At 43.6% G+C, this 25818-nt stretch overlaps 1 protein-coding gene across 1 annotated transcript in view; it reads left to right on the forward strand.

Annotated features, from left to right (window-relative positions):
* Nucleotides 1-25818, forward strand: part of PAX5 (paired box 5) — a 221579-nt gene that overhangs the window by 68922 nt on the left and 126839 nt on the right. The window contains exon 6 of the mRNA XM_073345748.2: nt 8904-9079. Coding sequence (XP_073201849.1) covers nt 8904-9079 — 176 coding nt within the window. The remainder of the gene's footprint in view (nt 1-8903; nt 9080-25818) is intronic.

The raw sequence follows: 25818 nt of genomic DNA on the forward strand, positions 1-25818 counted from the left end.
ACTCATGGATATTATTCAGGCAGCTCAAGGAGTAGATTGTCAGCAATATACATAAATGACGCACCTTCCTGAAGGTGGACCTGTTATACGCCTGACTGTGCCTGTGTTATTTACAGATTTTTATTTACTGCTGGGAACTCCTTTACTAGCACGAGTGTTGATTATATTAGCCTACAGCTGCCTAAACTGATTCAGATTTATTCAGACGGTGGCCAACATTTCTTGTTAAAGTGAAGCTCACTTTTCAGGGTAAAAGAAACAACAACAACTAAGGAGGAGTTTGTAGTTTTGCTTATTGATCCGAAGAAAGCCGCACAGAGAGCTCTGACTGCCTTTCTTCTAGTGAGGAATGGCCAGTGGTAAGTATGGAATGGGGAGTCTTTGGGAGCCTGTTGGGATGTCAGTGGGATGCTTCAACTGGCCTGAAAGACCCTGACAAACACGGGTGGTGTCAGACACAATGAGTCCTTTCCTTGAGAATTGTGTGCTAGATTGTGACTTGGATTACATGGTCCACAGGGATAAGACTCTGCCCCCCCAACTTTGATTTGCTACCTGGTTGTTGGGTCTGGGGATGCAGGTTTAAGCAGGTGCACCACTCCCCCAGATCAGGTGGGCAGGGCAGGGAAGGCACAGCCAACCGTAACTGAGCCAGAACATATGGCTGTTGTAGTCAGCTGCTGGGATAGGCCAGCAGAAACTTACAACCCCCAAGGAGCAGGGGCAAATCTGGGAGGGAATTATGAGTACATGCCTTGGCAGCACAATGCTTCCTGGGGTTTCGTCTGGGGTACCATGGTGTGCATCATTACCCCTTTTGACCTGAGCAGCAAGCCATGAATCAGGGACTCCTAGGTTGTTCCAGTTAGGAGGAGAAATTGGTGAGAGTCAGGTATTTTCTGGTGTAATTTTGTTGATTTGCAAGGAATGTGCACAATCTTGTTTCCCTGAACACCATAGGAATCAAACAGCAGGAGACAGTTCCTTTGTTCACTTTTCCAGGCTTGCCCGTCCAGCCAGCACTCTGTACCTAGAAAGCTTTTTCTGAGCTTTACCTCAGGGACACATGACAGTGCTGCCAGGTGTCTCCTTGGCTTTCTCTCTCTGCTTCTGGCTTGCTTCTGTCTCACTGTCCCTGGGTGTATCGCTGCCCACAAAATCCAGATTACTGGATGGGATCTCATACCCCCTTTGTTTTAGGTGAGGCTGTTTAGCTGATTCTCACAGCTCATGAGGGGGAAAAGATCCCAAGCATTTGGATGAGGTTTAACCCAACTCACAACAGCACCATCACTTACATAAGACTGTGCCTAAAGACCGAAACTTGCCTATAAAATATAAACACACACACACACACACAAACACACATATATATACCTGGGGCTGTAAAGGATGAAGCATTTGCTTTGGGACAGTATCCTCTTTCGAATCAAGGAGAATACTGTGCTTGCCTCCTTTATTAGCATTTCTGGAAAGATGCCATTGGACTGGGAACTAATTGTTTTGCAGAGTAGGTGGGTGCGCACATCCTGTTACTGTCAACAAAACATAACCCTCCTAGGCTGGTGCATTGATTATATGAAAAATGTCTTTACCGCTCCCTGGTGCCTGCTTATAACCCAAACTGTTTCAACCTGCCAACGGTCTTTTAATGATCGAAGATGTTCTGATGAACTGAAACAATGCATGATGCTAATGATAATTATCTTGCATTTATATAATGCCTTACAGTCAAATGTGCTCCAAAGACCTGTATGAACTTTACTATTTGACATTATGTACTATGTCCAGGAGATCGGAAGCATGTTGTCCTCCAGTGGAACAAACCCATTCCATAGCGAAATGCAGTGACTATTTAACAGTGCACAGCAATGCTGAGTTACCAGTTCAGGACAGGAAGCGTATGCACTGGAAAATTCAGGTGTTGGGGGGTTGCAGAGGGAGTGTTGGGGGTGGGGTGGGGGTGGATTTAGGTAAGCAGAATGCAACTAACAAAGTTGGAAACTGCTCAGGACAGTGGAGACAAAACCACTCCTTAATGGTCACAAGTAATCAAAACAGAATTAGTCCCAGAATCATTTTTGCCTGTCTCTATATCTTGATAGTGCACCATGTATTGTACATCATTCAGCTAAAACAAAACCAAGTTGTACCAGAAAGTGCTCCAGGTTGCACTCACTGGAAAGGAGGGCAGATCCTGCCCCAAAGTCAGATCCTTCTGCACTGTTGCTGGGGTGCAGTGAGGACCTTACTTTGAGGGAGGATCTGTCCTTAAAAGCACCCTAAACAAGCAGCTGAATATCCTATCCTAAATGAGTTGAAAAATGGTGTATTAATTATTATTATTATTATTGTTGTATTGAGGTAGAGCTCCAGTCCCCTGTGCTAGGCGCTGGCCACATACAGAACTAACAGATGGTCCCTGCCTTAGAGACATTAAAAGCTAAATATGGCTTTTGTCAGCTTGTTCTACCTCCCTGGTTTTGGGGGTTGGAATGGGCATTTGTGGGTTTCACAGTGGCCAAGGCTTAGCCCCAGAGCATTTCTGGTTCTTCTTCTTGTGTAATCAGCCATAGCTGAAAGAGCTGGTGTAACTCTGGGTACTGAAAGAAAATGGCTGCCTTATGCAAATCTGGAAAAAAGGGGCTAAAGGAGGGCGTGCATAATGTGCCGTATAGAAGGCACCTGCTAAGATACTTTTCCCTTGCTTGTTGTCCTGACCATATCACAGCCCTTATTGAATCCCTACACTGGTTCCCCTTTCATCACCACACCAAGCTCTGATCTTGACCTTCAAGGGCCTTAACAATGTTGCCTCTCCCTACTTATCCACTCCTATCTTGTAGCCCTGTGCTCCTGGCAGCTCCACTGATGATACCTGCTTTGGAGATCTGTTTGTCTCCTCTCACAACTGCCTCCGTGCTTTCTTCCATGCTGCCCCCACGTCCTTCCTGCACCGGTCTGCAAAGGCACTGCCCTCTTGTCTTTAAGTCACCACTTGTGGTGAGGTATACGTGGAGTCCTCCAGCTAATGCTGACTGGGATACCGGGAGGAAGCACAGGCAGGAATGTCTGTGAGGGGAGGGCTCCGGCCTCATACTGGCAATGAGGGGCGATCAACAGGTTATCTCAAGTGCTTATATACAAATGCACAAAGCCTTGGAAACAAGCAGGGAGAACTGGAGGTCCTGGTGATGTCAAGGAACTATGACGTGATCGGAATAACAGAGACTTGGTGGGATAACTCATATGACTGGAGTACTGTCATGGATGGTTATAAACTGTTCAGGAAGGACAGGCAGGGCAGAAAAGGTGGGGGAGTAGCACTGTATGTAAGGGAGCAGTATGACTGCTCAGAGCTCCGGTACGAAACTGCAGAAAAACCTGAGTGTCTCTGGATTAAGTTTAGAAGTGTGTGCAACAAGAGTGATGTAGTGGTGGGAGTCTGCTATCGACCACCGGACCAGGGGGATGAGGTGGATGAGGCTTTCTTCCGGCAGCTCACGGAAGCTACTAGATCGCATGCCCTGATTCTCATGGGTGACTTTAATTTTCCTGATATCTGCTGGGAGAGCAATACAGCGGTGCATAGACAATCCAGGAAGTTTTTGGAAAGCGTAGGGGACAATTTCCTGGCGCAAGTGCTAGAGGAGCCAACTAGGGGGGGTGCTTTTCTTGACCTGCTGCTCACAAACCGGGTAGAATTAGTGGGGGAAGCAAAAGTGGATGGGAATCTGGGAGGCAGTGACCATGAGTTGGTTGAGTTCAGGATCCTGACGCAGGGAACAAAGGTAAGCAGCAGGATACGGACCCTGGACTTCAGAAAAGCAGACTTCGACTCCCTCAGGGAACGGATGGCCAGGATCCCCTGGGGGACTAACTTGAAGGGGAAAGGAGTCCAGGAGAGCTGGCTGTATTTCAAGGAATCCCTGTTGAGGTTACAGGGACAAACCATCCCGATGAGTCGAAAGAATAGTAAATATGGCAGGCGACCAACTTGGCTTAATGGTGAAATCCTAGCGGATCTTAAACATAAAAAAGAAGCTTACAAGAAGTGGAAGGTTGGACATATGACCAGGGAAGAGTATAAAAATATTGCTCGGGCATGTAGGAATGTTATCAGGAGGGCCAAATCGCACCTGGAGCTGCAGCTAGCCAGAGATGTCAAGAGTAACAAGAAGGGTTTCTTCAGGTATGTTGGCAACAAGAAGAAAGCCAAGGAATGTGTGGGCCCCTTACTGAATGAGGGAGGCAACCTAGTGACAGAGGATGTGGAAAAAGCTAATGTACTCAATGCTTTTTTTGCCTCTGTTTTCACTAACAAGGTCAGCTCCCAGACTGCTGCGCTGGGCATCACAAAATGCGGAAGAGATGGCCAGCCCTCTGTGGAGATAGAGGCGGTTAGGGACTATTTAGAAAAGCTGGACGTGCACAAGTCCATGGGGCCGGACGAGTTGCATCCGAGAGTGCTGAAGGAATTGGCGGCTGTGATTGCAGAGCCACTGGCCATTATCTTTGAAAACTCGTGGCGAACCGGGGAAGTCCCGGATGACTGGAAAAAGGCTAATGTAGTGCCAATCTTTAAAAAAGGGAAGAAGGAAGATCCTGGGAACTACAGGCCAGTCAGCCTCACCTCAGTCCCTGGAAAAATCATGGAGCAGGTCCTCAAAGAATCAATCCTGAAGCACTTGCATGAGAGGAAAGTGATCAGGAACAGCCAGCATGGATTCACCAAGGGAAGGTCATGCCTGACTAATCTAATCGCCTTTTATGATGAGATTACTGGTTCTGTGGATGAAGGGAAAGCAGTGGATGTATTGTTTCTTGACTTTAGCAAAGCTTTTGACACGGTCTCCCATAGTATTCTTGTCAGCAAGTTAAGGAAGTATGGGCTGGATGAATGCACTATAAGGTGGGTAGAAAGCTGGCTAAATTGTCGGGCTCAACGGGTAGTGATCAATGGCTCCATGTCTAGTTGGCAGCCGGTATCAAGTGGAGTGCCCCAAGGGTCGGTCCTGGGGCCGGTTTTATTCAATATCTTCATAAATGATCTGGAGGATGGTGTGGATTGCACTCTCAGCAAATTTGCGGATGATACTAAACTGGGAGGAGTGGTAGATACGCTGGAGGGGAGGGATAGGATACAGAAGGACCTAGACCAATTGGAAGATTGGGCCAAAAGGAATCTGATGAGGTTCAATAAGGATAAGTGCAGGGTCCTGCACTTAGGACGGAAGAACCCAATGCACAGCTACAGACTAGGGACCGAATGGCTAGGCAGCAGTTCTGCAGAAAAGGACCTAGGGGTGACAGTGGACGAGAAGCTGGATATGAGTCAGCAGTGTGCCCTTGTTGCCAAGAAGGCCAATGGCATTTTGGGATGTATAAGTAGGGGCATAGCGAGCAGATCGAGGGACGTGATCGTTCCCCTCTATTCGACATTGGTGAGGCCTCATCTGGAGTACTGTGTGCAGTTTTGGGCCCCACACTTCAAGAAGGATGTGGATAAATTGGAGAGAGTCCAGCGAAGGGCAACAAAAATGATTAGGGGTCTGGAACACATGAGTTATGAGGAGAGGCTGAGGGAGCTGGGATTGTTTAGCCTGCAGAAGAGAAGAATGAGGGGGGATTTGATAGCTGCTTTCAACTACCTGAAAGGGGGTTCCAAAGAGGATGGCTCTAGACTGTTCTCAATGGTAGCAGATGACAGAACGAGGAGTAATGGTCTCAAGTTGCAGTGGGGGAGGTTTAGATTGGATATTAGGAAAAACTTTTTCACTAAGAGGGTGGTGAAACACTGGAATGCGTTACCTAGGGAGGTGGTAGAATCTCCTTCCTTAGAGGTTTTTAAGGTCAGGCTTGACAAAGCCCTGGCTGGGATGATTTAACTGGGAATTGGTCCTGCTTTGAGCAGGGGGTTGGACTAGATGACCTTCTGGGGTCCCTTCCAACCCTGATATTCTATGATTCTATGATTCTATGGGTCAAGTGGCTGTGAGGGGTGGATGAGACTGGAGAGTGTGTGTGTGATATATCAAAGGACTTTCAAAATTGAGTATATCTGGCTACAGCCCTGTCCCCTACCCTTCGTATGTCTCTTGTCTTTGATAGTCTGCGTCTTGAGTAGGGACCGTGTCACACTAGGTGTTCGCACAGCGCCTAGCACAATGGGGCCCTGATCCTGACGGGGGCTTTTGGGAGCAATTGTAATGCTACTAAATACTTCTACTGCTACTACTTACAATGCTGAAAGTTATTTTTGGTAACCCAGGTAGTCAGTAACATCCGGTGATGTAACCAAATGATGGCTTGAGCCAAAATAAAGCTAATTCTAATCTTCAGATATGCCCACCAATAAATAAATAAATAAATAAAATCAATGGATGTGCTTAGTGCAAATATGTGGTGTTGCAATTGTTTCTCGTGAAACTAGAATCCACTGCACCATATTTAAACAAAACCAGATCCAATTATACACCCACTCTTTCGATATATAAACATTGCAGGAACCATTAGAAACACATGGAACATTTTCCGGGTCATTCTATAGCTTAGATTATTTTTCTCCCTTTCATCACCCCCTCCTAGGCTGAAATTGTGTAAAGCTTTAACTTCAAAGCCAAATTGTGAATAACATTGGTTTAACCTGAAATTTAAAGCTGGCATTTCCATGCTCTGTAGACAGGGGCTCCCTGGCCTTTTGCTACCATGCAGCTAGCAACCAGAATTTTAATTTTATAAGCCATGGTTGACTAAACCCAGCACTAGGTCTATTAGATATTATTTGATTTGGAATAGAAAAAAGATTTAAAGATACACTGCTCTCCTGTAAACCTTTGTACCTTTTCACACTACTGTATGCATGTCTAGACATTCTGTTCAAAGGACAAGTTCAGATTTTCCCTGATGGATTAAAAAATTGACTTTAAAACTGTTAAATAAACCTACCGGTGATATTCCTAATTTAAATCAGAATGACTGTGTCTAAACAGGTAAATAAAAAGAGGTTATGACTTGAAACATTGGCTATAAAACAAAAGGATTCCTCTTTCTTTTTCCTGGTTTGTCTTCCTAACAGCAACCACACATTCTGTGGGACCAGTATGTTAAAGATGCTGGCCAAAGTTTTCCAAAGTGATTCGTGATTTTAAGTACCTCACTTTTGAGGATCCAATTTAATACACCTTAAAGGGCTCTGATTTTCTCAGTGTTGGTGCGCTGAGGTTTGTGGAAACGAAGGGGCTTTAAATTGTTTCAAGTTGGGCACGCAAAATTACTTTTAAAAATCTTAACCGCTGTACATAAAGACCTAATCCTGCATAAATGTAAGTCAGTGGGAGTTTGGCATGGATTTCAAAGGGCGCAGGATTGGGTCCTACAGGAAGAGTGGTTGTTGCATAGATCTCTTTAGATACTTGCCATCTGCAAGTTTAAATGATGCAGAACCTGTAGTAACAATTGTTAATGCTGCTGGACATCTACAAGCCATTCATAATGGAAGCCATCTTAAATGTAAATAAAACCTTATCTCGTAGGGTATGTTTGAGTTATACAACTCAAACTGTCTTTAAGGCCAGCCCTTGTCTTTAAAATGTGCTCATTTTGGTAGCTAGTGCAGTGTTGCCAGCTCTCACAATTTATTGCAAGTCATGTGGTATCTGGTGTTTTTATTTAAAGCTCCTGGAGTCATGTGAATATGGGAGAATCTCAGCTTTCGTTTAATAAAAGTACATTTGTAGCCCTCATGGTTGCAGGGAAAGGCATGAAAATGCTACCAAGTGCATCTTAAAGGCTCAGAAATCAAAAGGCAAATAAAAAGCAGCCATGTTTTTATCTTCTGAAAATCTTGTTACTTTTAAGCCAATCTCTTGATTTTGGGGGGGCCTGTTTCATGATTTTTGAACCTCTGGAGCTGGCAAAACTGCTGAGCAATGTTGCTAGTCTCTGCGAAATGAATGGGCCTAGAAAACACCCATCGATCTTCAGGAGCTAACCATCCCACCGCTACGGTAAAATCTTATAACTAATACAAGCGGCCACTACAGCCGACACTGGATTGTGAGTCAGGAGCCAAGAGGGCAAAGCAGGCCAGACCCTCTAGGATATAGTCATGGTGCCTATTGGCGAGTGCCAGGCCATCTTTGATAGCTGGGCTGCTATTGGTCAGTCCTAGTTTCTGACCAGCCCTGGGATTGGCTGGTGGGCTACTACTTAGAAAAGGTGGAGCTGGCTGCAAACAGGCCTCTTTTTGCTCTGCCCTCCACTGCTATAGAGCAGACGGCAAAGTTTAGTGTCGCACTGAAATTCACCAGTGAAAAATGTGGCTTGCAGCACAGCAGGAACACCCTTATTCTGCAGGTAGAAGAAGCAGCTAATACATTTAGCGTGTGTGTATGACCGAGGGGCTAGGAAAATCTGCCTGTAACACCTCAGCTGCTGTGTCTTGATGCTATGAACCCTCAGGAATTAGGCATATGGTAACAATGGAACATGTCCATTGCCACTGACGTTTGTTTTTGGGGGCATGGAGAACTGCCTTTTTAAAGATTACTGATAACAGTAAATGTTTATCCCTTGGATCCTGATCATTTTGTTATGTATCAGGATAAAGACACTTTGGACTTGAAAATATCCATTTGCACCTAAGAGAAAGCTAGCCTTTACAGAACCTTATGAAGTTAGCAATGGAATGTGTTTAGGAAATTGCGTTAAGACTTTTCTATTATAAATGACCCCGCTGTTTAATAGAGTCTCTTCTACAAATGTTTAACTTTTCCTTTGGCTTTTGAACACGCTGACACATGTAATCAAAGGACAGAGTGGAACACAGTGAGAGGCCTCTGTGCTGTGGCGGTCATTGTAATAGCTATTTATTCTTCTGTGTATTTTGTCATCTTTGAAAGGTATTCAGGAATCTCCAGTACCAAATGGCCATTCCCTCCCGGGTAGAGATTTCCTTCGGAAACAGATGCGAGGAGATCTTTTCACCCAGCAGCAGTTAGAAGTGTTGGATCGGGTCTTCGAGAGGCAACATTATTCTGACATCTTCACAACAACTGAACCCATCAAACCAGAGCAGGTACGATTGTGAACCACCAAGCTTTCCAAATGCACACTTTCTGGCTGTAGACACTTTCTTGCAGGAGATCACCAAACACTTAGTTCTCTCATTCTAAGTAGGAGAACATTGGAGAGTGGGTATCATGTCAAACTCTATAGCAATAAGTGCACAGCAGTCATACAGGAGTTTGGTTTTAAAAGATGCTGCTTAAAGGATACAAAGTGTTTGGGGTGTATGCATCGGATGGTAGCTATATAGCAGGATTTGCAAAGAAGGGCAAGGTTTTCAGAATTGTGCAGCTAATTTGGGTGCATAATTACTGTGACTGTGCATATAAAGTGGGGTTTTGCACATGTAAATGACCAGTCTGTCATCTAACTGGCCATTTGCTCAGGCAAAAACCTGATTTGTGTATACAGTTTGGATGATTGCATGTGCAGATCAGTTGTGTAGTTCTGAAAAATCTGGTCCTGTTTTTAGGAAGATCTTATATTTTCACTCCCGTTTTTCACATATGGGCATAAAGCACTTACAGGTGTTGACTTACTCTGTTTGTTTGCTAAGTAGCAGGTTCTCGCTGCTGTTAGGCCACTGCCTGCTATTTAGTCACAGGTGCAGAATGTGTCTTTGCTGTCCTCTGTGTGATGTAGAAATTAAACTATTGCTGGCCGTTCAAATATAGGGTTCACTTGCCACTGGTTCTGTATTTAGCAAAACATCCGATTAATCACTGGTAATCTCCTGCATTTCCACTGTTGAACCAGGGTTCCAGGATGTAAAGATGGAAGGACTGATCTCCCTTGCTTGAGAGCAATGGAGGGATATCCAGAAAGTGGGAACATCCTGGATAAATCTGGGTTCTGGTAGGAGCTCAAGGAATGGAGAAATATGTTGCTATTAGTTTTTTGAGAGAGTCCTTTGCAGTGCTGAAAATTATGCATTATGTTGGAAATCCCATGAGCCTTCGATCACCAGTGTGATCTCTAAATATTGGAGAAGCTTCTGATTGGTTTTGTGATTGTTGCAGTGTGTACTATTTATGAATGTTGCAACTCTGAACCTGAACTTGTAAAGCCCCTTTCCACTAGGTCACAGTTCATATCCAGCAGTGATGGGGCAGAGGGAAGGAGGCTCAGATCACAATGGGCTTGTTTTGTTCCTAGTTAGAAAAAGCAAACAAGGCTGTCGCTGTGGGTGAGAGGAAAGCAAGCACTGAGAGACTCAAAGAGTGAAATGCCGTGGGGTGCCACTAGATGGTGATTAGTCCATCGCTAAGGTCCGTCCGTCGTGGTAACGTGGAGATGCTAGCACAGCACTTGTCCACATTGTTGACTCTTTCCACACTGGCTACATAAAAGTTTTAGCTGATAGTTCTCTTTCAGTTTCCTTACTTTCACGGGTCGAAAATGATTAAAAAGAAAATGCTGTGGTGGAAAAAGACCGCTTTGCCACCTTGTTGAATCTTCCAGATTCTGAAGGATCCAGCGTCACTCGGAATTGGAGTGTGAAGTCCGAGTACCCAGCCCGGCGACAGATCTGGGCGGGTGAAGTGTTGTAGGGTACCGAACCCTGGCGGTGGGCTTGTTGCTCAGTCTAAGCAGAACAAAAGGATCAGCCCAGGAGTGCTGTGCTATCCTGACCACCACACAGTCAGCTGGCTGTGGTGAAGATTGATCGCATCAGATCCTTTTTATCTGTATTTTTGGGTGGCTGGCTGGTCCTGCTAGTTAGTCGTGAATTAAATGGGAGGAATGGGCCCACTAAGTTAATAACTAAGGCCTGGATCCTCCAAGGTACGTAGGCACCTAACTCCCACTGAAATCTATCCGTTAGGTGTCTCCATACCTTGGAGGTTCTGGGCTTAAGGGCTTGATGCTGTGAGGTGCTGAGCACCTACTGAGAACCTCTGAGTGTCTGTAGCTCCTGTTGAAGTTACTGGGAGCTGAGGGTGTTCAGCACTGCAGAACTGGCCTTCATAGGATTTGATACATTTAATCAAAAATGGAGTTTGCAGCCTGATTGCCTTATAGAGGTCTGAGTGCATTCGCCTGTCTGGGGAAGCTTGGACTCAGGGTTTCCGTTTGTACGACAGGCTGGTCTTTATTTTCACAGCTAGAAGACCAGCAATCCTAATGAACGCTGATGCTATGTACCGTAGCTCTGCTCCATAACTTATAGCAGATGGAGCCCACCTCAGGCCTCCTAAGAGAGGCCAGCCTAGCCCTGCAGATGTGAAGCCCCCCAAAATGGGGAGTCTCTCTGGCTCCAGTCTCAGATCCAAAGAAATCAATTATAAACAAAATGTTTAAGATCTTAATTGCTAGAAGGGGAAAACCAGAAATTTCCTGGCAATATAGTCACAGCAGCCTTAAAAGCCTGATCCAAAGGCCACTGAACTTAATGGAAAGAATCCTGTTGAGTTCAAGGGCCTATGGGTCAGGTGCTAAACTAGCAATGGGGGTAGGAATGATTAGCTATTGCTGAGGAGATACAGAAATATGCTATGCAAGTCATTCGACCCAGAGGTGTGGCATTCTGGCCCATTGTGACAATAAACTGCCTGCTCCCTAACTCAGGTAAATATCCACAACTGTCTGCAGCGCTTCCAGTTTTAGTAATTTTACTTAGGCTCAGCCTTTCTTGAGTTCAAGAAGTGGTTTGCTTGAGTGGGAGCTGCAGGATTTGGTCCGCTATTCACGCAGGTGAATTACAATTCTCTATCCATTCGAATATGGAGCCTCCCACAGTTCTGCCTTGGGAGCCCCCTGTGCGGATTTTCAAATGAGTGGTGAATGGAGATGTGGTCACGCTACAAAATGCACATCTAGGTTTTGAGACGTTCGGGGCATTGGCGCTTGGGCTTTGGCTCAGCCTGTCATGAAGAGAAAGGTCATCTGCGACGTTTAGAGGTGGATCCTGGTTTGGATTTTGAGCTCCTTCAAAGTTTGTGGTGTTTGGATTGCAGCATGTTAGTTTGGTGTCAGGTCTAAACTGAGGGTCTGCAAACGAAAGGCAAAACCCTTCTGTCTGATGCTCACGTGTGGAGCACGAATAGATGGCCGCGGGAGCTCCATGTGTAGATGAGGCTGAAGATCTTCAATGCAGGATGGAGAAGAGAACTGTGTTTGGAGGTAGCTTACCATGGACTAGGTCTAGGTGTGGTGCAGGGAGCAGTTTGCACTCGCTGCGTGGCTGGCAGTGCCTCTGCCCCTATGCGCTCCCACTCTGAAGGAATTCAGGCCGAACTGGTTGAAATCCTCCCACGGGCTCTTGCTGGGACATGGCTCTGTGTATGTGTCAGTGTTATGTCCTGATTTAGGGCGCTTACTTACCTTGGTGAACGCTTACCCAAATAAGCAGTCCTGCTGATGCCTCATGGGCATGCTCCGCTGCCTGTTCTCAGTCTATTGAATTTTATTCTTCACATTTTGTTTTAGTCTAGCGTGGGCATAGCCCATGCCAGCTCACAATGTGCGGTTGTCAGACCCCATAAGCTAAGTAAGATTCAGCTGTGTCAGGACTGGAGCGGGGGACTTCTAAAGGAATTCCAGGCTACCAGAGGCACCGGTGCAGCTTCTGAGTCAGTGCTGAAAAAATGCCACAGCCTGGCTCTGGAAATGCTGTGCCTGATGACAGATGGTTTAAGTCCTCAGGACACTTTTCACGCAAGTAGGTGTGACAGCATCAATTCCAGCTTCGGTAACTGTGCTTCACCTGAAGTTTCATTTCTCTGTGGTATTCGTTTTTGCTTCCTGCCCTGAAGTGTTGTGTAGTTTTTCCCTCCGATCTGCAAAACAGCTGCTGTGTGGTACCCCAGGGGTGATTGCAATGCAGAGGTGGGTAAACTGATTGATTGTGGTTTATACGGAGCATTTGGCACATCTGAGAGACTTCAGGCAGGGGTGTTGTGAAACCACATTCACTCATGTTTTTGGGGGGTGAATCTAGTGATAAGCACCATAGAAAAGCCCAGGAGGAAATTAATAATTCTATCTCCAGAGCAGGGTTGGAATAGTGTGCAGTAAATAAGGCCTGGGGGTCAGACACTGAACAATGAGGAGAAAACAAAATGTTGAATAGCTGTTCATTTAGTGAGCATCATCCAGTCAGTGCACACAGACACACAAGGGGGCCGAACTAAGGTTGCAACAGAACCTTAGTTCTAGCATTTCCTAACTTTTGGGTGGTTGGCTTTGCAACCTACATGTTCTTTTAATGTACAGTTTTGTATGCATAAATGCATATGTACATGTTGTAATGTTAAGGTTGTAAGGTCAAGCACTCAAAAGTTAAGAAATGCCAGAATTAAGGTCACCCGTGAAACCTTAATTTGATCCCCTTGCACATACGCGTTCTGGATGGGGGGAAATGCAAAAGAACCCTTCCTGTAAATATTAATTCCTTTTGTCATTTTGTGCCTTTATGTGTTCACTTTCTGCAAGCATCCCGTGATCAGTTTGCACTGGCAGAAACGTTTGGCATAACATAGATTTCATGTATTCCTGGAAACTGAATTTTAAATTCTCTCTCACAAATTTTTGCACCAGAAGCCCTGTTGCATTCTTCTAATCAAGAAACAAACTGACACCATCTGACCTTTCTGATCAGTCACAGCAAAGAAACCCAGCTTGAGCTTCCCATATTTCTGGTCCATCGTCAAAGAAAGACATTCAAACCATCTTTTCCCAGGCTGGGATCAGAACTTGCTTTTCTTTTTGGTGTCATCTTGGTGTAGGGGCCAGGTCTTGTGGTGAGCTACCCCTTGATGGAGCTTTGTGGGACATGCCAGTTGGTCACCCAAGAGCGTCTATCGTCTGAGGGACGGGGATATAACTCTGCTGCTGTTGTCGGACTCCACATCCTGTTACTGTTCCTAGTGCCACCAGCAGCTGAACTGGTTTTACCCGTACCTGCCAGCAGCCTCAGGCAGAACACCAGGAGATGTTTAATGAGCACAAATTTATGTAAATTGGATTAAGCCTTACATAGGCTGGGTGGCTGGCCCTGATTAGCGCCATCCGTGTAATTGCATGGCACAATCACTGCTGTCAACAGGCAAAGCTACTGTTTGCACTGGAGGAGCTTAGGCCGGGTGCAGACTCCAGCAGTGAAAAGACTGGCTTTGCCTGTCCGCACTAAGCGCTGCAACAGTGCAGCTACACGGACAGCGGCCCACAGACAGCTGTTGTCAGTGCTGCTCTCCAGTCTAGACAGCGCCTTAGGGTGTGTCTTCACTGCAGAATTAACTCGGCTTTTGCCCCAACCTATCCCCGTCCACGCACAAAACTGTCTCAGCTGGGCATGGGCTGGTGCTTTAATCTGGACTAGTTGACCCATCTGGGGCAATAGGCTAAAGCCCTGGTCCTGCTTCTACTCAGCTGGCTCTGCCCACTTTCCACGGAGGACACAGACTAGTTCCACTCTGTGCTGATAGTCCTTCATTGCCTCGCCACAATTGTGCTCTTGAGCCCAGAAGGACAGACCAGATCTCCCACTACTCGCTGGGAAAGAACCCTAAAGTGGATCAGCTGATGGCAGCGCCAAGAACCACAGGAGAGCACGTGTGGGAAACCAGACTCTTGACTGGTTTTGCACTGTGGCTGCTCACATCCGAGCTGGGCTACCTTGGCGCTCAACTTGGGTCAGCGGTACCCAGGTCTAACTGTGAAAAATTCATCCTGGTTTCTCCCCCCACCCGCCCATTGAAATTCAATACTTGGATGAAATTTGTCACTGGAAAACATTCCAACCATTTCTATCACTGGTTAAAATGGGACACATTTTTCACCCAAATGTGAAAAATCCATCCCATTTCTGTGGTCCATATTTGAAACAGATGAAAAATGTTGCTGAAAAATCAACTTTGACCAGCTCTGAGGCACTGGAGGTTTGAGGAGATACACGCCGCTTTCCCTCTCCCATCCCAAGGACAGCAAATGGTAAAGGGCATCCCCATTGCCCTTGGAACGAGGGGATCGCTGGGCTAGGCAGTGAGCTCTGCGTTCATAATTTTGGATACAAACAACATGAAACTTGGTAGCTTCAAAACATTTCACCTGAGTTTCACTTTGAGATTTTCATGTTCTTTTGAACTTGAAATGGAAAAACCCGTGGCGCAAAAACATACCTAAATGTATCTGCAGTGAAGTTCTGTAGACTAAGACTACCGTGTTTTGTTCAGGTCTAATCTCGGATCTACATTGTTTTCTAATCTCGTATTTATCTATGACAGCCATTGTTTAACAGCAACAGCTCAGAGTCTCAGCTGGTATAAATCAGGGTTGCTGCATTGCAATCAGTGGAGCTACTCCAGTTTACACGAGCTGGAAATCTGGCCCAATATATGCACCAGAATCAGACAACTAGAGGATTTAGGTCGTGAATTTCCTACCAAAAACAAATAAATAAATAAATTAAAAAAAAAATCTAAACTGGATTTTTGTCTCCATCTTAAATGGATTTGCTGTTACACGCCAAGCATTGCACGTGGGTCCACTCCAAGCATTCCACATGGGTTCAATCCTCATTGAAGCCAACAGGAATATTTCCATTGACTTCAACAGGGCTTAGATCAGAGCCGCAATGAGGCATAACCTGGTGTGACCAAATACAACGCTATGTAAATCACAGACTTAAAAGAAAACCACTTGTTATTAATAGCAGATAATTCCCAGCACTGTGCAGCAATTTCCCTGTTGCCTTTGGATTGGACGTCATATTCAGTTTGGGATAAAATTTGAATATTTTGGATTTGGATAAGCATTCAGGAGTTTGATTTGTCATCCACATTTTTTTAACAATCAGGTGGAAGGAAAAAAATGAAATTTTATTCAAAATGAAATACTGCTCCTTAAATCTCCTTTGCTTTAGAAAGAATCAGGATAAGGTAGCTGGAGCAAATATGTGTCTCTTGGCACCTGTGCTTAGAGAGGGGCTTAATTCCCTTTGAAAATTTTCAGTTTTCACTTTTATGAATAATAATCTTAAAAGAACCACGTGTCAGACTGAGAGCTTGTGTTTTCCACTTAAAGGATCTGTACTGCATAGAGGACTCTGCAGTATCTGTAGGAATAAAACCGGTGAAAGAGGGCTGGTAAAATCCTCCTTGTCCAGTTTGAATTTGGGCTTCAGGTATAACAACACACAAGACAATGACATAATGAATATCTTTTTTTTTTCTGGTTAAACTGATTCACCTACTTGCAAAGTGCAATCATTAAATGAGTACAAGCTGAGGAGCTGATGGCATGATCACTGCTTGTGCAAAGCCACTGGACTATGAATAACGCATCCTGGTTTCCTGTTAGAAACTAACGTTTTTGATGAATGATGACTTCTGCCAATCTTATTAGAGTATTAAAGGGGAAAAATGACTAAAGTATGAAAATTCCTTGAATCTCTAAAGTTCATTCCTAGTGAAATTTACCATGTTGAATCATGCAACAAAAAATATAAAGCCGATATTTATTGAAATCTTACTAAAACCTTCTGTGGTCTAAGACTGGACAGTGCTAAAATCATCCCTGGTTACAGTTACACCATCTGGGTACAATCTTTCACTCATTCACCACTTGTAAAGTCTGTGGGCCAAATTCTGCTCATCCGATGAAGTGAGCTGTAGCTCACGAAAGCTTATGCTCAAATAAATTTGTTAGTCTCTAAGGTGCCACAAGTCCTCCTTTTCTTTTTGCAAATTCTGCTGTTATTCCATTGCAAACCCCACTGCCATCAGAGTGGTTTTTACAGGTGTTAAACTGAGGGCTGGCTGAGTCCCAACCTCTCCTAAATAGTGCGCAAAGGCAATGAGTTAAAACAAAATTAACATCCAGCTAAACTTCTCTCTCCCTGAAGTACCTCCCTGCAGTACCCCCTGCGCCTACTTTCCTAGTTCTCTCTCAATAGAGAGCCACTCCCAACTTCTTTGTATCCCTTTTGGAGTTAACAAGCCACAACTTACCACAATACTTCAGCAGCTTAGTACAGGTTTCTAATGCCCAGTGAGCCACCCCAAAAGCCCTGCCATTGGGAGAGAATTGAGAACCAAATTTGGGCTATTGGGGGATACAAGGTGTTGGGATAACACTTTGCCCAGCAGGATGCAGCTATCAGAATGCAGTCACCTCAGAGAGTTAGAGACTCTACTCCGACCTGTGCTACTGCGAATAATTGTTTTCCCTTCCTGGAAACCAAAAGAAGTTCATCATGATACAATATACTGAACCCTGTCTGAAACAACTGCTCTTTATGGCCCTGATCCAATGCCAGTTGGAATCAATGAAAGACCCCATTTGGTTGCAGTGGGCATTGGACTGGGCTATCTGAGGGCTAATATTTGCTTTGTACTTCTCCATAATATGACCGTTACACCGGATAGCTTTTACAGCCAAGCAGAGCATCCTGGAAAAGTGTAATAGATGGCCATCCAGTATACAGTAATCAGCAGGATTTAAAACATCTTCTCATGGAGAATAAATACTGTCTCATTTCATCGTTTGTTGTTTGAGTTGCAATTGTTCTTATCCCTGAAAAATGGCAGTGGAATAGGAGGGGTAAAAATAACCTTGGAGGAAAACAGATTTAGAAAGCAGTTTCTCTCTTAAGTAAAACTACCTTTGATTCTGTCTGTAGTTTTATTGCAGGGTGGTGGGGTGGAGGAAAGCAACTCTTAAATCTGGCACAAGAAAGTACATCAGGAAAGAAAAACCTTCCCCTATTTACTCTCAGTAGACTATTAAACAACACCAGGCTATTAATTTGGCTTTTGAGTCTTCACTAAAGCCCATAAAAGTGCACAGTTGTCAAATGGAGTTCATTTTAATTTCCTTTCAATCACAGTAAATTATTCAGGTGATAAATCAGCTGGGGCAGCCTCCTGGCTGTAATAGAAACCCTAATTCCTGGCTAATTATCCAGCCCATTGCTGCCAACAGATCAATACCACTACACAATGGAAAAGGGCTAAGGGCCTGCGATGGGCAGAGGCAGAAGACAGCAGCTGGGAACAGTGACATGCCTGTGACCTCCCTTGAAGTTCAAAGGTCGCAGGAGGCTAAACTGTGCAAAGGGTCTGACCCCTGACTCTTTTTTTTTTTTTTAAAGGAATGCATCCCCTTCCAGTAACTAATTTATCCCCAGACTTGCAATATTTTGCTGAGGCAATTATAGCATTGCAATTCACAGCTTGTCCTTCTGCCTTTGCCTTTGTTACTTTGGCTTTGCTGGCCCGTTGCTACTTACAGGGAGCTAATCCCGCAGTTTGTCTGAGTGTGTGTATGTACTAGAGACAGCCCCTGCTGGGTTCTTGTCTGGAGTGGAATTCAATTTGCCTTTCCAACTATATAAATGAGAGTAAAATATACTTCCTTTTCCTTTTGCTTACCATGTATAAGACCTGGGGCAGGACCGCCCTCTCTTCAGAAGGATTTGAGTCATCCATTTAAATCTCTTGCACTTGCAACTATGCTGTTCCAAAGCAAAACAAAAGGTGGCCAGTTAACAAGGTGGGGCCTGGTTTGACCTTTAGGTTATATTAGAATGGATGGCCTGGAAGATAGCCCAATGGTACAACTCTAAAGTGCCATACGGAGCTCTGTGGTAGAGGTGAATCCTGTTCATGGTATCTAGCTACTGAGGCTTCTAGGGAAAAGTAGTGTGGCCAGCTCTGGGCACAGAGAAACATGTGTTTTGTAGTGTTCAAAAGGCTCCATCAGGCTAGTTAAAGAGCAGTTTTGATTGACTTTGAAGGAATTCCTGTCCAGTCGCCTTTGATTGGCTAGATTGTTGTTTTGAGAAATAGGCCAAGAGTTGAAGTGGGGGGAAATAGGGTGCAATGCATCAGGACTTGATTCAAAGTGCATTTCAGTAGGGGCGGGGGCAGTAATTCCTTAGGAAGCAAGGCAACCCCTTGCATTATTATCTCTTTCAGCCGTTGGCAAAACATGGCTGTTCAAAACCTGCTCCTTGGATAAAGACCTCCAAGGATGGAGATACCTAACCCTCCATTTTAAGAGTCTTTTTTTACTTTCCTCCTCACTGCCCCTCCCCCTCCTGAAAAATAATCCGTGTAAATGTATTTTTACATCTGGGGTGAAACCAAAGAGTCTACTCTAAAAAGCAGCTAAACAAATCTCTCCTGCTAGAAGCTCAAATGAGATGGAACCACCACAGTTTGACTACTGAGAGTGAGGAGAAGGGTCTGGTCGCCTTATAATGAGGGAGCAGGGAAAGTGATTGTAGCAGACATTTTGATCAATGATAATTACTCCTTTTGAACTTCTTTGTTTCTTTAAGATGGATGCTTCTTGTGATCTCGTAAGTGTTCTCTTGGTTATGCATCCTCCTCAGGCCAGGTTAGTGAAACCTGTGAGTGCTCTGTCTGTGGATTTCCTCCCCCCACCATGGATGAAATATTCCTGGCCATCCTCTTTTCTTTTAAATTGTCAGGGTGAATTCAGCTAAATATCTAGTGTCTATCTTGATTGCCACTCCTGTCTTCACACTTCCATTGTTCCTTGTAGGTCAATGTGAGTCAATACTTCCTATCACCGTTGTCTCAAATAATCAAAATGACTTCTGCTGTCAGCAAAAATAAGTTTTTTTTCATTGTTCTGGAAATATGTGATGGATATTATCTAGTCAAGACACATCATAACTGGACTCTTCAGTTTCAAATAGAGGTGGTCAGTTTTTTCCATTGGGGCAGTTTTTTCCCTCAGAAAACGCATTTTTGTTGGAAATGAAATATTTTAGGGAATGTGTCAAGTTCAATTAAATTTTCAGTGGGAAAATGTCTAAACAAACAGGCTCAACTTTCTCATTTTGGGTCAATAATTCCCATAGTTCTGACCATTGCCAATAATTTCTGAACTGGAATGAAAACAAATGTCAAATTATCGAAATCTCTGGTGGAATGGAAATTCCAATTTGTGCTCAGCTCTTGTTCTGAACCTACCAGGAGCTGAATGCTCAGAATTTTCATGGACTTCACGGGGAGTTGAGTGCACCCAGCACCTTAATAGGCTCAATAGTCAAAGATCCCTATTCTCTTGCACTGTTATTATTTGTTTTTATGGAGTTTAGAGGGCTCAACCGACATCAAAGGCCCATTGTGTTAGGTGCTGAGCATGCACGTTGTATGAAAGAGTCCCTGCCCTGACAACCTTACAGTCTCAATAGGTGGGAGAAAGGAAGTATTATTAGCCCGGTTTTACATATGGGGTTGAAGCACAGAAAAATTGTGACTTGTCAAAGGTCACAGTGGGAGTCTGTGCCAGAGCTTGGAACTCCATCCAGATCTCCTGACTCCCAGTTTCGTACCTGAACCACAAGACCACCTTTCCACTCTGTGGGTGAAGGGAACGTTGGTAGCTTTCTTCATTTTGCACCCTAAAGACATGCATCTTTGTAGAGAGAGATGAAAGGAGATACCTGCTGCTGTAACAAAAACAATTGTTATTTTTAGCTTTTAATTCTGCCTATGAAAGAGGAACTGCACAACTTTTTTTAAAAAACAAAAAATGAACAAACCACCTCCGCTACCCTCCTTTCTGACCAGTGGACTTTTGTGTGTACATTTTCCAGGAAAAAAGTGTCTTTATTTCCCATGCATTGCACCTTGTTGTGACATGTCATGTTGGATGGTGGTCAGTCACATTGTGCTGTGTTATGTGACACAAGGTAACAGTGTGACTGATGCTGCTCAGGGTATTGCATGACAATTGACTTTGGTTGCTGAGAAATTTCATGGAAATTGCAGCTGCAGAAACCCTACAGCTTGCTAACAGGAGTCAGAAGTAACTTTTCTATTTCTGAAGGACTGCCACTACCTCTGCAAAGGGTGCCCTTTGTTACCCAAAGCAGCTAATGGCATTTCTGATCTTCCAGAAAAAAAGGGAAATGTATTAAAAGTTTAAGAACGTAAGGGATATTAAAATAAAAATAATTTATGGGAAAATAAAAATTTGGCATCTGAACCAAAAAATCTGAAAAAATATTAGTTTGGGGATTATGCAAAATAAAATTGCTTTTTTTCTTTTTTTTCTTGCCCAAATGAAAAGCCAAAAAACCCCTTTGTTTTGGGTCATTTTGTTCAACCCAAAACTGAATGTTCTGTTTTGTTCTCGGGTTCTGTTTTTACTGTCTCCCTTTTGTAGATTTATTTTGTCATTTTTGAAACTCAGTGTTTCTACTTTTCATTTTTAAATTTAAAACACTTCTACTTTTTTGAAATTCAGCTGAAAAAAACAGGGAGGAGGAAACTATTCTCTGAATTTGACACAAATCCACAGTTTCAGTTGACCCTAAACTGCATTTTTTGGCTCACAACTTATTCACCAAAAAGATTTCCCCAAGCTCTAATTGCAACACAAATGGGAAAAATGACAGGGTAATCACAGGTAAGGCTGTAATATCCCTCCCTGCTGCAAGAGCTTTGGGGTGAGATTCTGTTGTAGGTTCCCAGTATTGTGAGTGTCCCAGAGCCTTCTCCCCTCTCATGAGCAGATAGAGGCTTGGGGCTCTGGCTCCACCCCCTAAACACAGACAGGAAAGCTGAGCTGGTCTGAGGGGACAGTACCTATACCTGTAAAAGGCTGCCCTCACTTATTACTTACTTCCCCTGTGCAGCAAGGGGGGACCCATGAAGACTCCTTCCATGGGAGTGCAGCAATGGCTTAAGCAAAGGCTCAGTCACCTTAGCACGAAGAAGAAGGGACTGATGGTTTATGTCATAACTTTACAAATTCTCTTTAGGCCCCACTAGAGCAGTATTTAAGTTCTGCCCAGGACCATACCACTAGCTGCCTAACAGAAACACAATCAAATAAGATCATACGTAGGCTTGGAAGAGTTAGATTTTTATCAGGTAAATGTTGGTAAACATGAATTTCACCATGTACACCACAACCTGCCAAAAAAAAATGTTCCATCGACCACCTGAATTTACCAATAGGCAAAGTAAGAAAAATGCTGCATGAGAACTTGTTTAAGTTTGGTGTAAGGATATTTGCTTTGTATGCTTTGACAACTTGTGTTTTAATGGTTATAAAGCTTTAACGTTTGGAATCTTGACGTCTACTGTCATTAAATAATTATTGTCTGGACTCTCCTGTAATCTCCCACAACTGTGACAATGTCAGTCGATTAAAAATTGAAATATATGCTTAAAAATAAACATGGATGATACCTGTTGAAATTATAAATGCATAAATCTAATTCTGCCACGTCTCAATATGCTGCATACATACACCTATGTGCTTTTACCTATTTTTTCCCACGAAGATTGTGCCCATTGTTCATTTTATTCATTTCACAAACTGCATTGAAAGTAAAAGTGTGTCACTTTTAAACTTGATGTAAAAAGAAAGATATACCTATTTCATATTCTAATCTGCGACCCATTGATTCCAGTTATTAAAGGTTTGCAACGATGTAAGTGAGATGAGAATTTGTTTCTAGTATTTCTAGTAGAGTAGGTACATAGAATCTTTATCAGTGTCCCAGACTATAAGAATTCTAAATATACACTATAGCACACATTGCAATATCCTCGCGGCACTCGTTCTTTCTAGGTACGTTGGACTTGGATTTAATTCCACTATCACACAACCTGTTACCTAGGTTCTCAGCTGCAGTAACTACAATATCAAGCTACAGCATTTTAAACACCCTCATCGTCTCCAATTTTTCTTTGTTTCTTTATCTCAGGCAGACTATGATGGGCCACAGTGCATCTCCTTGCTTCAGCCTCTAAGGTATCACACAGAAAGGAATAAAAGAGAAACTTGGTTATTGCCACTTTCACTAGTCCTAATAGCTGGGGTTGTGCAAATTTTTCTTGTTTGAGGAACAAAACTGAACGGTGAGAAAAGCCCCACCTATCTGGTTCTGCTGCTGTTCTACCCTATGCCAGTGAAAGACAGCATAGCAGCTGTGGTGGATGTCCGCATGAGTGTTGTCCAGACAGCTGAATAAGATAACTAGGGGGTACAGATTCTTATTGATAGATTCTTATACTGTATCATTGCCATAGTGTCTGATCTAGTCTATTGTAGGATATTAGCTGTCTGTCCTTTCCATTGCTTATGAATGAACTGTCAAGAGATCAAGAATTTTTTAGAATAAACAAGACTTAAAAAAACTTTCAGTACTAGTTACTTCATAGAAGCAGCTGCAGTGACAAAGGCGACCTTAATTTATCCATCAACTGTTTTCCTCTTGCTTTATTTTGTTTTCCTTGCCAGGAGTTTTTCTGGTGCTTGTATGTTGTTAATCTGACATGTATATTCATGTCAGGCAGAGACATGAGTGGGTGCCTTTTTTTTTTTTAAGTCCTGAGTGTTTTTGTTTTTTTCCAAAGCAACTAATGGTGCACTTCAGAAGAATGCACTTTTATTTTTTAAACTATGGCAAACCAAGAACTGGTGATGCACTACAGAAAGCCCTGAGATAGTTCTTTTTGAAAGTATAATTAGGGTGACCAGATGTCCTATTTTTAAAGGGACAGTCCTGTTTTTGGGGACTTTTTCTTGTATAGGCACCTATTACCCCCCACCCCCGTCCTGTTTTTTCACAGTTGCTATCTGGTCACTCTAAGTATAATCCACTCTCAGTTTTTTACTGCTTTTTTCCATCCTTCCTGCTTTCAGATATCCCTGTCTGTGGAAATATAAATTCCCAGGAAAAACAGTTTCTGCCTGGTGCTCTCTCTCCTTTGTCCTTACTTTCTCCATTTCACAGGTTGTCTCTGCACTAAAGGTTTTTGTTTGTTTGCAAAACATTTCCACTGTTGCTATCACTAGTTCTATCCCTCTGGAGGCAGCACCAGTCAGGGCCCTAGTGCAGATTGGGTCTCAGGCTACCACATGTTCCAACCATCATGTTGTCTAAAATGACTCGGAGGGCGCTGTGGCTAAAATGTCAGCAGCTGCTAGCACCTTGTCTCCAGTAAAGCTAAATCGCTGGTAGCAATTGTTGAACATTTCTGGAAAGAAGGAGCATAGTGTAGACAAGTTCTGGTGTTCAAGCATGCTTGGTGTAGGCTTGTAAACACTTCAAAGACTAAAATTACCCCTGAACTGTTTCTTAACATTCCTAGTGTTGAACTACTGCCAATTTAGATTCCCAGTGATGGGAGCTATAATGGAGCCAGGGTGTTTGTGGTCGTCAGCAGTTTTATGACCATGTCTCCTAGCAGGGTTAGACACTATGATGGTAAAAACACAGGTGCTTTCCTATGCTAGAGCTTCCATTGTTTCCACAAGTGGAGCTGCATCCGTGATACCATTGCCCAGAGTTACATCAGGAAGACTCCGCTCCTATTTCCATCAGAGACGTCTGAATTTCCCTGGGGTTTGGTGGCGGGACTTTTGGTAATTTAATTAAGCTTTCTGTTCATCATGTATTTCACTGGAGAAAGGTGGGTTTCTAGGTTTGGGGACAAAGACCAGTGCATTAAATGGGCTTTAGAATAAAAAAATAGTTTATTGTCTAGGTGGGGCTTTCATATCCCTGGCGGAGCTGCAATTAACTGCCCATCAGTTCAAAACAAGCAATGAGCAATAGTCAAGCAAACAATGGACTCTGTCCAGGAACTGAAGGAGAGCACCAATTTACTGACCATTCATCAGATTTTCAATATGTCAGAGCATAATATATGACTAAGATGAGTACAATATAATTGCTGAAACAGTTTCTGTTCCTTTGAAAATAACAGTCAGGGAGATCATCCATGCAATTTACAGTATGTATGCAATGCCCACCACTTGGGAAAATACACACAGAATTGTCTGAAGTTGGCTTGCTATGAGACTACAGTAACACAATGTTGCATAGTAGCATCACTCACTACAGGTTTGTGTAATAGTAATATTGACCTACTTCCTGCTGTCTGTGTTAAACCTACAGGAGAGTGAAAGAGAAATCTATAAGCAAATAAACTTGCCTGTTGACTTGTTCAATGGGCTGCAGTGATAATATGGGGTCTGCTAATTTAAACAGAAAGCCCTTGCCTTCCCGTGCACTTGGGTAACAGGAGCAGCAAGAAATACTGCTTTTAGCTCAGCTAATGGGTGAATCCTACAATATTGCTTCATATCATAACTTTGCAATTATCCTGGCTTTGCTTTGAATGGAGCACAATAGAATTTCCACCCTAAATTACTCTTATTTTCAAGAGACAATACCTTTTATTGGACCAACTTCTTATTTGCAAGCTCATTTTGTCGGCATTTCCCATATTTATGAGGCAATTTAAACACCAGAGGGAAGTATTTTAAATATATCCCAATATAGCCTGTAAACTGTGGGCATCTCGATGTGCTAAATGATTTGAAAGGTAATTCCTGCTGTTGGATGTGTCCTTCCTGCTTTCCTGAGTGACAGCATTGTACAGTTGCACTGGAATGGAAAATGCTAATGTGGTGGTTGTATGTGAGGAGGAGGGGGTGTCCCCTGAAATATACAAATATTTAGGGGCTCGTTCTGCCTTTCCAACTCTGAACAGACTATGGACAGTTCCCACACATGAGTCTTTAGATGTGGTGATCAGGACTAGATACCTCAGAGTCCCTTTGCTACATCAGAGAATGTTTGCAGTATGTAAGCACACAGGGTTTGATTCAAAGCCCGCTGAAGTTAATGGAGCAGGCTCACAATGCTTATCATTTAAAGAAGTCAGAATCTCCTAGGTATCATTACATGGTGTGAATTGGAAAACCAGTTTCTCCCTTTACTCTATATAGGAAACACATGCTGTCGGG

Source organism: Lepidochelys kempii, chromosome 5 (genome assembly GCF_965140285.1).
Source record: "Lepidochelys kempii isolate rLepKem1 chromosome 5, rLepKem1.hap1, whole genome shotgun sequence".
Lineage (NCBI taxonomy): Eukaryota > Metazoa > Chordata > Testudines > Cheloniidae > Lepidochelys > Lepidochelys kempii.